The 13,569-nt window shown below is 42.7% G+C and overlaps 1 protein-coding gene across 1 annotated transcript in view; it reads right to left on the minus strand.

The window, feature by feature from the left end:
- Positions 1-13,569, minus strand: part of USP24 (ubiquitin specific peptidase 24) — a gene marked incomplete at its 5' end in the record, with an annotated part of 141,451 nt that overhangs the window by 22,569 nt on the left and 105,313 nt on the right. The window contains 9 exons of the mRNA XM_040470368.1: positions 4,659-4,772; positions 6,586-6,689; positions 7,344-7,439; positions 8,661-8,811; positions 9,485-9,626; positions 10,925-11,049; positions 11,464-11,684; positions 12,011-12,130; positions 12,356-12,497. Coding sequence (XP_040326302.1) covers positions 4,659-4,772; positions 6,586-6,689; positions 7,344-7,439; positions 8,661-8,811; positions 9,485-9,626; positions 10,925-11,049; positions 11,464-11,684; positions 12,011-12,130; positions 12,356-12,497 — 1,215 coding nt within the window. The remainder of the gene's footprint in view (positions 1-4,658; positions 4,773-6,585; positions 6,690-7,343; positions 7,440-8,660; positions 8,812-9,484; positions 9,627-10,924; positions 11,050-11,463; positions 11,685-12,010; positions 12,131-12,355; positions 12,498-13,569) is intronic.

Here is a 13,569-nt window from a genome sequence, read left to right on the forward strand (position 1 = left end):
TCCCAACACCCGGCCCACCTACTGTCCAAGAAACAAAATCCCTCCAAGCTCTCGGGTCAAGGCTCCTGAGAGCTTTGGGACACTGTCTCAGGCCACTGTGCAGGGGGAAGGCGGCCAAACAGGAAAACCAGACCCCTGGGCGCTGAAAGTAGATGTTCCCCCTTCTTCCCCCCTTCTCCTGAAATGAGTATTTGTATAAATGTAACGGCATAACGAGATAAATGGACATAAAGAGATACGAAAGCAAAGGACCTAAAATTTTATAAATTCTGTTGGCTAAGGGGTTCTCCCTGGGGCATCCCTTGAATTTCTCAGACTACCGTAATAAAGTTCACAGTCAAGACCGCCCCTCCTCCTCCACCAGTATGTCAGGATTTCTATCTCTTTCCTTTCCTCTCTTCTCCCCAAGCCTTATGACCCAACCCCTAAACAAGCGGTGGTGCCTCCCTCCGTGATGGGGATGGAGGTGATGACCGCAGCAGTCAAGGTCTGTCACACGCCTCCGCCGTCTCAGCACTCTTGGTGGTACGGTCAGCTACTGCACCGTGCCCCCAAGTGCACAACCTAATTCAATCCTTTACACGCGTGGAATGGTGGCACGGCGGCCTCAGAGGCAGGGGCGCTGCTCTCGGGGCTGAGGGGGGTGGGAATGCCCTGGAGTGTGCTTCTCCAGCCACGCATTGTGTTCTGCTTCATACACGCACTCCCGTGTGACAACTCATTCTGTAATCAGCAAAGTGAAAACCCGTCTATCTTTTCTAACGTTTCTTTTTCTTTCTCTTTCTTTCTTTTCTTTCTTTCTTTCTTTCTTTCTTTCTTTCTTTCTTTCTTTCTTTCTTTTTTCTTTCTTTCTTTCCTTCCTTCCTTCCTTCCTTCCTTCCTTCCTTCCTTCCTTCCTTCTTTCTTTCTTTCTTTCTTTCTTTCTTTCTTTTTTAACGTTTATTTATTTTTGGGACAGAGAGAGACAGAGCATGAACGGGGGAGGGTCAGAGAGAGGGAGACACAGAATCCAAAGCAGGCTCCAGGCTCCGAGCTGTCAGCCCAAAGCCCGACGTGGGGCTCCAACTCACGGACCGCGAGATCGTGACCTGAGCCGAAGTCGGATGCTCAATGGACTGAGCCACCCAGGCGCCCCGTCTTTTCTAATATTTCTTAACAGAAAGTCCGCATTATTCCACATGAGAGGTTTAAATACAGCCGAATGTTGATGACCACGTCCTCCAGGCGCCAGCAGAACGCTGCTCTGGTCCCTGTTTGCGTGCAGCAATGGTATTTCCTTCCTCCCCTTTCAGGGGTGGAGAGCCTGCCTTCTTTTCCCCAGAGAGAGATCAGAGCGGAGCTCTCTGTGGTCACTCTGCTGCTTATTCCCCGTAACTGCTAAGTGCTGCCCAGGAGCTACCTAATGTGCACCAGACTGAAAAGGCTGTGTTCCAAATGCGCTAAGACTTTAAGTGGCAGCCACAAGAAAGTTAGAGATAACAAGTGTGCCTATAATGTTCAGCTCTAGAGGCTTTGTCAGATTCGGGTATAATTCTTCTGGAAAGCCTGTCTCCAGGGGTCACTCCACATTTCCTATCGTAGACACCAGGAGGCACTATGAGAATGCAGACGAATCCAGAATGTGGGGACTTCTATAGGGCAAATGGCCAGTGTGCCCCTCAAAAAGATGGCATGACAAAAAAGGAGGTGGTGGGGGAAAAAGAACAATTATAGCTTAAAAGAGTCTTAACAGATGTATAAACTAAATGCAGCGTGTGGAGCTTGTGTGGATCCTGATTTGTATAAACTCAGCGGAAGAGTAAACCTTTTTGAGATGCCTGTGGAAATCTGAATATGGACTGGATTTAGGAGGATATAAAAGAAGTATTTTTGAGGGCGCCTGGGTGGCTCAGTCGGTTAAGCGTCTGACTTCGGCTCAGGTCATGATCTCATGGTCCGTGAGTTCGAGCCCCGCGTCGGGCTCTGTGCCAGCAGCTCGGAGCCTGGAGCCTGCTTCAGATTCTGTGTCTCCCTCTCTCTCTGCCCCTCCCCTGCTCGTGCTCTGTCTCTCTCTGTCTCTCAGTAATAAATGTTTAAAAAAAAGAAAAGTATTTTTGTTTAGTGTGATAACGGTAAAGTGCTTATTTTTTTTTAAAAACTACCTTTTAGAGACCCATGCTGAAAAATTTATAATGAAATTATATGATGTCTGAGACTGACTTTAAAATACTTGCGGGAAAAAAGGAGGCCTGTGAGTGAGTGGTGGGCGCCGGGGGGGGTGGGCAACAGGGTGGGCAACGAGATGGGCAAAGTGCTGGGAACCGGGCCCGGGAAGTGGCACAGGACAGGGCTCTCATTGTGGCTACTTGCTGTATGTTTAAGTGCTTCCACAACAAAACCTTTTTAGAAGATGTAAAATATTCTTTGTTTAGTAGTTTTAATTTAGATCAATTTTTAATAGAGCTCGATTTTCTAGCAATGTTTACCACAGCTTCAGATTTTTACTATTATAGTGACATTTGACCATTGCCTAAAAAACAAAGCACAGCACTGAGAAGCTCTGACCTAAGAGACGGCAGCCCTTCACATGGACAGTTATTTTAGTTATAACAGTGGCAACCCAGGTTATCTTAAGAATTCTAAAGAAGTAATTATAAAATTACAAAATGTAAATTCAGCAACCGACAGTGACAAATTGACAGCGATAAAGAGACAAAAATATAATAAACTCTCTCAGGAAGAATTCAGATCAGGTAATTCATTGGGCTTCTTGACCGTGAGGAACACTAATAAACCACACATCCTCCCAGAGGAGTCACCAAGTTCCTCCGGAGATATTTCAGAGCAAGCCTGGTTGGATATAAGGGAATAAACTAAATATTTGCAATGTTCCTACCAAATATGTGATGATTCTAGGATATTCAGCTTCTTACTATTGGGAAGAGACTTTGGAATTACACTGGACAAACGGGAAAGTTCACCTCAGTGCAAACTCCACAGGGCCAGGCACACATAACACTTCACATGAATGGTTACTTGCTCTCTCTCCGTGTGTTATGTGCGCATGTGCATACACGCACGCACGCACCCACAAACAGCGGAGTGCTTACTATGTGCCAGGCTCTTTGTGTACGGTAGGGAACCAAACACGCTTAACATCTGCCCTCAAGAAGCCAGAGTTTAGCGAGGAGACAGGTACAACAGCAGAGCAGACCAATCGTATACTGGCTTTAGACAGGGTCATCCGAAGGGAATGGCTTCTCTGACATCTCAAGGGTAAGATGCAGGACTGGATGGGGGAACATCCCAGATAGAGGCAATAAAGGTGCAAGGGTCTTTAGGCAGGAAAGTAAGCTGAGCATGTCGAAGGAATCAACAAACCCGTGTGAGGAAACTGAAGTGAGACCACATGCAAGGCCTTGCGGGTTACGTAAAGGCTGTGGATTTTTATTAGGAGTCTGACAGGGATCCACTGAAGAATTTTCAAGCAGAGAAGTAATGTGATCCAGTTTGTTTCAAAAAACCACTTTTGTTGCTGTATGAGGTAGATAGAGAAAGAAGTGGAGACATCAAGTAGGCAAATGAGTGTCTGGAGCTCAGACCTAGAGATGAAAGGAATATGGGATCAAGAGTTTCCGTCAGCTGATATGCCACCAGACTGTGAGCTCCCTGTGAAACGAGCCTGTATTTCTGAATTCTCTGTTGTCTGTTCGAGCTGAGAGATACCAGAGCATATCCGCATGCTGACAGAAGTACTCTGTAGAAAATTCTAGAAGGTAAAGATGCAGGAGTAAGAGCCGATAAAGGGTTTGCTCATGTAAACATTCATTTTGAGAGGAGACAGGACACTCCCCCACAGTAACAGGAGAAAAGATGATGAGAACAGGCTCCGACGTGCTGGGGATAGAGGCCTGCTCATTTGTGACTCGTATATTCTCAGTGAAGTCCGAGGCAAGGTCCTTAGCTGGAGGTGGGGTGTGCTAGCATGGCAGGCATGAGGGGTGAGGAGATGAAGGAGGGGCCCACTGGGGACAAGGGACACTGAGATCACAGAGCCTGTGCATAAGTACTGTATTCCCCAAGGACAAGAGAAACTGGCCCAAGGATGACTGGGAGTACAGGCTAAACATCCACAGTGACTGGAGCATATAGACTTTTCACCAGAAAAAGCTAATTATTTTTTATTACAGGTATGTAGGTAAATGTATTACCATAGGTATTATACTAGTAGTAAGTTTTTGAAAAATAGTAGAATCCAAACGGAGCTAGATGTCTAATACTGTGGTAAAGCTATGCAGTAACCGGGCATTGCTGACCTCTCCACCTTGCCACCAGACTGTGAGTCCCTGAGGGAGGGGACGCATATTCTGGAATCTCCTGAGCCACAGCAGGAGTTCAGGCCACGCTTGCCTGTGACCGTGTGGCTATGTGCACACATGCTTTCCTTGCGCTCATGGAACACTCGTCTGAGTCTAGTCCATCAGAGACGGTTTTACGAAAGAATGATTTTAGAGTGACCTGAACAGTTCCTCATGCTTCTAGGGAAAAAAGTCCAAAACTGACTCCAATCGGAAAAGCAATTTCAAGTAGAAATAAAAATAGTCACAAGAAATTGCAGCTCTAAATCACTAGAAGAGACACAGATTTCTTTTAATTAATTAAAAGATCTTGACACTTACTTTATTAATTCTCGTCCTTCAGAACTAATAAAATATTCAACGAGCCACTGACAAGCATCAAAACTTTTGGAAAGTAATGCTTCAATAGTGGCAATCCATTCTTCAGTATCAACCCTTTAAAAAAAAGCAAAGACAGAGATGTAAGGAGTACGACCCCCGCAAATAACCCCACGGAGTGTCACCTTGGTTTTAGTTAACCTATTTTGGGGGGAGGTTGGGTAGAGGGTAAGTTGAATAACCAATGACCGCTGACTAACATGGCTTCATGCACCCCAGAAGCCAGTGCTTTGCATTTTTTGGTATTTGTGATGTGATTCACCTATCCCTCCTCACCTGTCCCTCCTCCCCACAAAAATGTGTACAGAGGCTTAAGTCTTAGAGTTTAACTTTTATCTTTTGCATCTTCTTCAAGCAGTTTTAATTGGGAAAAACATCTGCCCTACAGCATTTTGTTTTGCTTCACTGATCGACATTCACAAAATGCCCACCTTCGAAATAGGTTATTACATCAGCATTTTTATACTTCATTGCTATAATTATTAATATCCTGCTTTATGGAAGAAAAACATTTGGGCAGACAATGAGGTATAATGACTAAATTGCCCATGACCTCACGTAACACCCCTCCACTCTCTCCAGCCCCAAAATGGTAAATATAAACAAAAGGGAAACAGTCTCCGACGTACCAACAGCTCAAGCCAACTTCACAAACAAAAGGAATGCAATTCCTTAGTCAGTCCTGTGCCAGACATTAAAAGAAAGGAACATAGTAGTCCTTCTTTTCCAATTGAAGAATAAAGATCGGTATCATTTAATATATCTTAATTACGCATGAAAATGAAGTTGCCATTATATCTGTTTCTTCGCCAGTGTTTTTTGATTGCAGGGTCTTTCTAAAAAACCTGCCCATACGTGGGAGAAGTGCCCGGGACCGGCGAGAGAGAACAGACAGAACTGTCCCGGTCTTCCGACTGTAGCTGCCTTCCTCGCCCGAGTCCCTCCCTGCTCCGGGTACCTCCTCCGGCCAGCGGGTAACTTACTCTTCGCCTCTCACCCATTTATTCACAGACAGCTCTTCACCCAGCACCTACCATGTGTCGGGCACCTTCCAGGTGCTAAAGATAAAAACCAACGGTGGACAATATGCCGGTCCAAATCTAGCGTGCCTCTGTGCATACTGCCCCCTGTTCAAAAACCCTTCATGGTTTCCCAGTGAACAAAGGCCCAGCTCCCCTCTGTGGCACTCACGACACTTGACGGGCTCCTTCAAAGCCCACAGGTGACCTCACTTCCAGTGAGTCCTTACATGTATGAGCACAACACTAGTCATTCATAGCTCTTCAGGCAAGTCTTATCCGTTACTCAGGTTTCCCCCTTTCACCTAGATTATTCCCTCTGTTTGTTTTTGCCTTTCAAAATTCTCTGAGAACGCCAATGTCTTTAACACCTACCCAATCCCCATATTTGGATAGGACTTTGTCCAGTTCCCAAAGACGTACAGCATTTATGCCTTGCTTCTTCTGATTTATCCTTCCTATGAGATTAGAAATTCCTTTGGGGCGCCTGGGTGGCGCAGTCGGTTAAGCGTCCGACTTCAGCCAGGTCACGATCTCGCGGTCCGTGAGTTCGAGCCCCGCCTCGGGCTCTGGGCTGATGGCTCAGAGCCTGGAGCCTGTTTCTGATTCTGTGTCTCCCTCTCTCTCTGCCCCTCCCCCGTTCATGCTCTGTCTCTCTCTGTCCCAAAAATAAATAAACGTTGAAAAAAAAAATTTAAAAAAGAAATTCCTTAAAGATAGGAACCATGTCTTAGTCACCTGAATATATTAGGTAGGTGCCTTCACAATGCTTTGAATTTATAAATTCAGTTTTAATTGAATTAACGAGTGCCTTCTGTCACAACAGACTATCAAAATATATCATTTCTTACCTGAGTTTTTTCTTTGTCCGTAGATAAGTTTGAAAAAGGAACTGAATTGCAAGCTGTAAGCTCACCTTTGCCATGCAAGGATAATATGGATGCTTTAATTTAGTCTGAGAGAGAGTGAAAAAACACAGCATTTTTCAAAGGTGTTTTATAGATTATTACATGTTATGAACTGAATGACTTATAATAAAGTTAAACACTAATAAGAAAAATCTAGCCAGCTTATTATAGAAAAAACGTTCCACTTAAATTTTTAAAAAGGTTAAGAAAAGACATCCTCTTCATTTTTTTATGAAGCCCTCTCAAAATAGAGCCTTTAGACCACAGGATGTTAAACACTGTCAACAGGCTAAGAAAGTTTCTCCCTTATTGGCGAATCATAACCATGGTACTCAAGAAAAAGAAGTACTTGGAAGTTCGTCTTGAGTCTGAAGATGTCTGATGACAAATTGGGACAAATTAATCTCCACCAAGCCCAATATTCACTGACCTCGCCTCATGGCTATTCTCTGATATTCTTCATAAAATTAAAAAGCGCTTTAAAAAGCCAGTATGTGGACACCCGCACCCATGCACAATCCGCATTATATGTTCTGAGCGCTGCCAGTATTTTAATATCACCCAGTAAGTGACATCATTTGAGGGAATGTTCTGGGCATCCAATCTGAATGCTAACAACCGAGGGCTGTCACTGAACGCTTGAGCTGACAGATTTCACTCTGCTTTCTTAGTCCCTTACTAACAAGCCAACTAGTACTTACAGCATTCAGTGACGCTAAAGACAAAACAAAACTGAAATAATCACTACTGTATACATCTCTATTCTTCATAAACTTGAGGTTTTCATCTCTCACCATCTACAAAAGAAAATCAGTAATTATTTTTAAGAAACAGGGCAAAGTATTCAGCACGTGGAAGATTTTTAATGACACATTAGGTAGAAAGGGTTTTACATTAAGTTAGAAAAGGTTCACAAAAACCCTTCTCTAGAGCTTTGAAATTTTAAAAAGGGAGAGAGGAAAATCTTCCTTTAAATATAAGAAGCTGTAAGAAGGTGAATACTTCTTCATCAAACCAAATACTTCTGGGAAATTTAGGAAAACCACCATATGAGGGACAAGTGAAGTCAAACCAGTTATTTTGGGTTGGAAGGGACAAACAGAGCTCTCCCAAGCACAACCAAATTCACATTTTCCTTGTATCAGATGGCTCAAATCTTTCTCTCTTCATGCAACACTCCACAATTTTCTTAAATTCTCTGGTTCTGGCTAACTCAGCTTTGGATTACTTATGTATAAAGCCTGGACTGGGTAGTTGGACAGTTCCGAATTTAAATCTTGGTTCTGTGAACTGGTAGGTCATTTCTCCTTTCTGTTTTTAAAGTTTATTTTGAGAGAGAGACAGAGAGTGAGCGAGTGTGAGAGAGCACATGCGCGTGAGCCAGGACAGGGACAGAGAAAGAGGAAGAGAGAGAATCCCAAGCAGGCTCCGTGCTGTCAGCGCAGAGCCCGACATGGGGTTCAATCTCACGAGCTGTGAGATCATGACCTGAGCTGAAATCAAGAGTCAGACGCTCAACTGAGTGAGCCACCCAGGTGCCTCACATTTCTGACCTCAGTTTTTCCATCTGAAAAATTGGAATAAAACCTACTACTTCACAAGAGTTTTTAAGAATTAAGGATTTGTTTAAAGCACGTGGCACAGAGCAGATATTCAATAATTGGTGGTTATCACTTTCATACTAGTTTTACCCAAAGATATTGAACCCTAACTTATTTTCCTCTCCAGACGGTAAGTTAGTTTCAGCAGCGTTTGTCTCTACCGGCCACTCCCTCCCACTTGTGTATCCGTGGCAACCCCCAGCCACATAGCAGGCCAGTGACAGTGCTGGCCTCCCTGAGTCTGTGGTCACCTCTGTGACCTGTTATAAAAGACTCGTGAGATGAGGTGGGTCGGATGAGGCACGCAAGGTCCAACCAAGTCCACAAGGAGGCCGGCAGGAGTACTTCCGGACCTACGGGGCAGATTTGGACTTTTATGTGATTTTTCTACCTTAGAATTTCTTACATGGGTCTTACCTGGTATATTCGAGCAGGCATTTTCTCCACAAATAGCCCTTTCTTCTCACCTTTCTTAACCAGCTTGGTTAGAATAGAGAGCCGGTCATTGTTAGGCCTGTGGGGCCGAGGGGAGGACTGAGGTGAAATTTCCGGTGAGGACGGCGCTGACCTAAGGACAGAATCAGAAAACTGTGTGGTGTAAAGCGGCTGCCGTTTTAGCCCTTACCACAACCTGACACACTTACGTACACAGGGTACGAGGCTTAACAATAAACTGCGTACTTTACCGATCCAATATATTTAAACGCAAATTTGTAAACAAGACGACCTTAAAAAAAAAACCCACAGTGCTGGCAAAGTGCCACACTTTGACTATAAAGTGTATTCGATAAATGCTGAGATTGGAAAAAAATCTCGATTCTAGAACAAAACAGTTTACATGCATTTTTTTTTTTAAATATTTTGAATGTTTGTTTATTTTTGAAAGCGGAGAGAGAGGGGGACAGAGGATCTGAAATAGGCTCTGTGCTGTCAGCAGAGAGCCTGATGCAGGGCTCGAACTCACGAACCGTGAGATCATGACCTGAGGCAGAGGTGGACACTCAGCTGACTGATCCACCCAGGTGCCCCTACGTGCATGTTCTAAATACGAAATAACTTCTGCCAAGGAAATAATAAAAAGGCGGCCATAAGAAAAGGGGTAATGAGATTTACTCACTTTCTTTTTAGAATTTCTCTCTAGTTTGTTTAACAAGTTACCTGTAAATCCTAAACACTATACTCAAGATTACAATGACCACCTACTGAAATCACACAGCAAACTATGTGAAAGAGAAACTCACAGAGAGAGATCCTCAGCTTCCTGCCGTACCACACTGACTCGACTCTTCTTTGGTAATACTGGGGAGTTTTGATCAGAGACCCTTTGGTAGAAGAGCATATAGGCATTCCAGTATCTTCGGCGAACATCTGTATACGGGTTTGCTTTATAACAAGACATGAAGGAAGAAGCCTTTGTAAATAGAATAAAGAAGGTTTCTTGTCTCGACAATCTAAAAGAAAGGCTCATAAATCCAGCAAATGTTTACAAAACTTAAATGCAAAGTGTAAGTAAAGTGTGTGTCCTTGTACCATACTGCTTGGAAGGTGACACAGAAGACCCGTAAGGAAGCTGTACAAAGATGGGGTAAAGAAGATAAACATTCCTAGGCGAGTCTAGATTTAAACAAAAGGCAAGGAACACTTAAAAAGAAGTTCTGTGGCACAGGACGGGATTATAATTGCCTCACTTAGCCATTTTTGCATAGAACAACCAAATCTAGGTAAGTTTTGGCAACTGTACTGGATTTAACCATTAAAGGTTACTATTATTAGACACAGGACTACCATGGCATGGCATCAAAATCTGACACAGAAATTTTTCATTTTAATTCTTAATTGAAGCATAGTTGACATGTTAGTTGTAGGTAGCCAACACAGTGTTTTGACAATTATACACGCTACGAAATGCTCACCAAGATAAATATATCACCATCTGTTGCCATACAGCTTTATGACGATATTATTGACTCGATTTCCTAGGCTTACTTTCCATCCTTGTGACTTACTTATATTCTAATTAGAAGTCTGTACCTCTTACTTCCTTCACCTGTTTCTCTTATTTCCTTCTGACCCAAATACAGGCAGAAAATTTTAAATGCCCCTAAAATATTGCAAAATCAGGTTTCAGAAATGCTAAGATCTCTACAAAATGTCCCCCCCCCCCCCCCCCACCATGGAAAATTCTGATTGGATTCTGTGATGTCCTTTTCCTCATAGTTTTTCTTCTGGGGGGGCAGTGGCTGTGGAGAGAAGGACTGCCACGCTACATAATAAATACGGTTTCAAAAACAGGCGTTCGAGGGGTCTTGTCTAATTCATCGTGCCTCTCTGAAAGTAAAAAGGAAATGTGAGAAGTTTAGCAGACAACTACTTCCTCTGAAACAATTTTTAAGGCTGAAATTCTGTGTTCGTTAGTTTCTCTCTGATATTCGTTTCTTCCTCTTCCTCCATCACCTGTCTAATTCACCTGCAAGGAATTATTTTAAAAAACATTCTGTAAGCAGCTTAAACATTTCCACTCTGCCTATCTATGAGTTTGTGGATCTATACAGCCTGAAAAGTGGTATGTAAAAAGAATAAAATTACATTTTTATGTAAAGAATACTGCTTCCAATTTGATAGAAAACCGTAAGTTAAAAAACAAACAAACTAATGTGAAACATCCACTTGTAAATACTTACTTTGATCATAAACTTTTGGTCTATATTCTCCTCCAAAGCATTCGTACTCCAGGGTCTCATCATTTAGGTCAAATTCTTCTATGACTGTGTCATTAAACTTGTACCATTTTCCTTTTCCACACCCCCTGAAGCCCACAGGGAAACAAATGTTATAAGATGGAAACCCAACATCCCCCTCCCCAGCCTTTATCTCTATGTATTGTCTACAAATAGAGCAGATGACTCTATTTGGGTATTTTCAAATGGACAACCCTTACATTTCTAAAACAACTTTTCAAACCAAAGAGGTAAAAACTGTTATACTAAGTTTTAAAAATCCAATATGAAATATGACCAAAGAGCAATGCAAAAGCTTCTTTGCACTACACTCATAAGCATGGATGATAAAGTAGGGCAGGGAGAGCAGAGGAGAGACACAGGAGGGCAGGGGGAGTAGAGGAGGGATAGAGGAGGGCAGGGGGAGTGGAGGAGAGAGACAGGAAGCGGGTGTGGAGGCAGGACTACTGGAAGGCAGGGGAGGGACCGCGTGAGACCCCTACCGTCGGTCCTTAATGAAGGAATAGTAGTGACCCGCATGTGCCTGCCCACTGTGGACAATGACACCGACAAGTTCATAGTTTTCAGTGAGGGCAACTTTTTTCCGTGGGGATCCTCCACCTCCCTGGTCCATACTTCGCCCGTTTTCACCAACTTCAGAAGACGAATCCTGGCGAGCCATTCCTGAAACTGTGTAGGGCTCCATGTTTAGCATCCAGGGAAACTATTTAAAAGCAAAAGGACAACATTAGTGTTGATGAGTAACATCCACGGCAATACCCAATTAAGTCAGATTCAAAAAAGAGGCATGTTTTCCTAGTTCTAGCTAGGATTATTACCTCCCCTCTATCACCAGATAGGAGGGTTGTTTACGGATCTGCCTGTCCGTGGGCAGCAGGTGCTTAAGACAAGGGGCTGTGTACCCCTCAGAATGCTGAGACCATAGCCTTTCACAGTGGGGATGAAAGTTAAAAATATAAAAAGTAAACAGCGGAAAAGAAAGTGAGGTAAGGGTTGTAAGACATTTCAGGGAAAAAAAAAAAAAGTTACCCTTATCTGTTCGTCATATTTAATGGAGCGTCCACTCTCCCAGTCAAATCCAAATCTCATTAGGTGAATTACCAAGACGCTAGGTAAAGACTTAATGCAGGTCCTTTTCACAGTTATTCTCTAAAGAAAAGCAAAACCCAATTACCTCCATGGAGGAAAGAAAACAGCAAAGTCATACAAAGGTCACAGATTTTCACAGGCTTTTCCCGCCCATGTGAAAACAGGGAAAGACACAATTTAATGGAAGCAACAATTGGAGCTTAATACCGTTCCTACATAAAACATAAAGACAAACTAAATGAGTAACACATTGATCTTGTTTTTCAAAAAAGGCAAGTGTAATACCTTTTCTTTACACTTTTCGCAGTAATACGCATTACTTCCTTCTAGAACTTCTCCTCTAACAAACTGGTCCAAAGAAATTTCCAAGCTCTGACAAGAAGTAACTCCAAGATTGAGGGCCATGAAAGCTTCCTCACGCTCATATCTGATTAGCAAATCACAGAAAAAACATAATCAACCATGGAATTTAAATAATTTAAGATCTTGACACTACCACAGTAGCAGAGACTGAACACAGGTCTACATTCATGATCAGTGAAATTAACACGTGCCATTCCTCATCCTTTTAAAGGTACACTGCCAAAAACAAATACTAGTTTTTGGCAATTCAAAATCACTTAACAATTAGGAATTTCAACGAAGAAATTTTAGAAATGGAAACCAAAGAAACTTAACTCAATAAACCTTCATAGGTCCACGGAGACAGATCTGCAAGTCTGTCAACAAATGCAAGATTCACAACACACTAGAAGCACTATTTAAAAAGGACGACGACTGGGGCACCTGGGTGGCTCAGTCAGTTAAGTGTCTGACTCGACTTCAGCTCAGGTCATGATCTCATGGTTTGTGGGATCGAGCCTCCATCAGGCTCTGTACGGGCAGCGTGGAGACTCCTTGTGATTCTCTCTGTCCCTCTCCCACTCACACATACACTCTCTTCGTCTCTCTTTCACAAGAAACTTAAAAAAAAATACTGTTAAAAAACTAAAAAATAAAAATAGAAAGGACAACGATCATGTACATTACGACTGTAGCCAATTAGCAATTTCCATGTTTTTACCTTAATATTGAATCCTTTTTCTACTATAAAAATATTGCTTCCAAATTTGATTTCTGGATCAGGATAACCCTGAGAATACGTATTTTCCTGTTTGAGGATTTGTGACTTCCTATGGAAATCCACATACTTACAAATGAAACTTAAAGCATTCTTAAAGCTTTGCCTTAAATACATGAGTAGGAAATCTGCTTGCATCATGATTTACTTAATGCTAAGCATGGCGATGCTCACGAGCCTGAATATTATAGAACTTGGCTGAATAAAAATATATCAATAAATTGTTACAGTAGCTTATGGAATAAAAATACTATTAAAAAAGATACTAGCTGGGGCGCCTGGGTGGCTCAGTCGGTTAAGTGTCTGACTCTTAATTTCAGTTCAGGTCATGATCTCCTGGTTCATGAGTTAGAGCCCCCACATCGGGGTCGGTACTGAC

The sequence above is a fragment of the Herpailurus yagouaroundi genome, unplaced genomic scaffold (genome assembly GCF_014898765.1).
Source record: "Herpailurus yagouaroundi ecotype Mexico unplaced genomic scaffold, PumYag 77, whole genome shotgun sequence".
NCBI classification, from domain to species: Eukaryota; Metazoa; Chordata; class Mammalia; order Carnivora; family Felidae; genus Herpailurus; species Herpailurus yagouaroundi.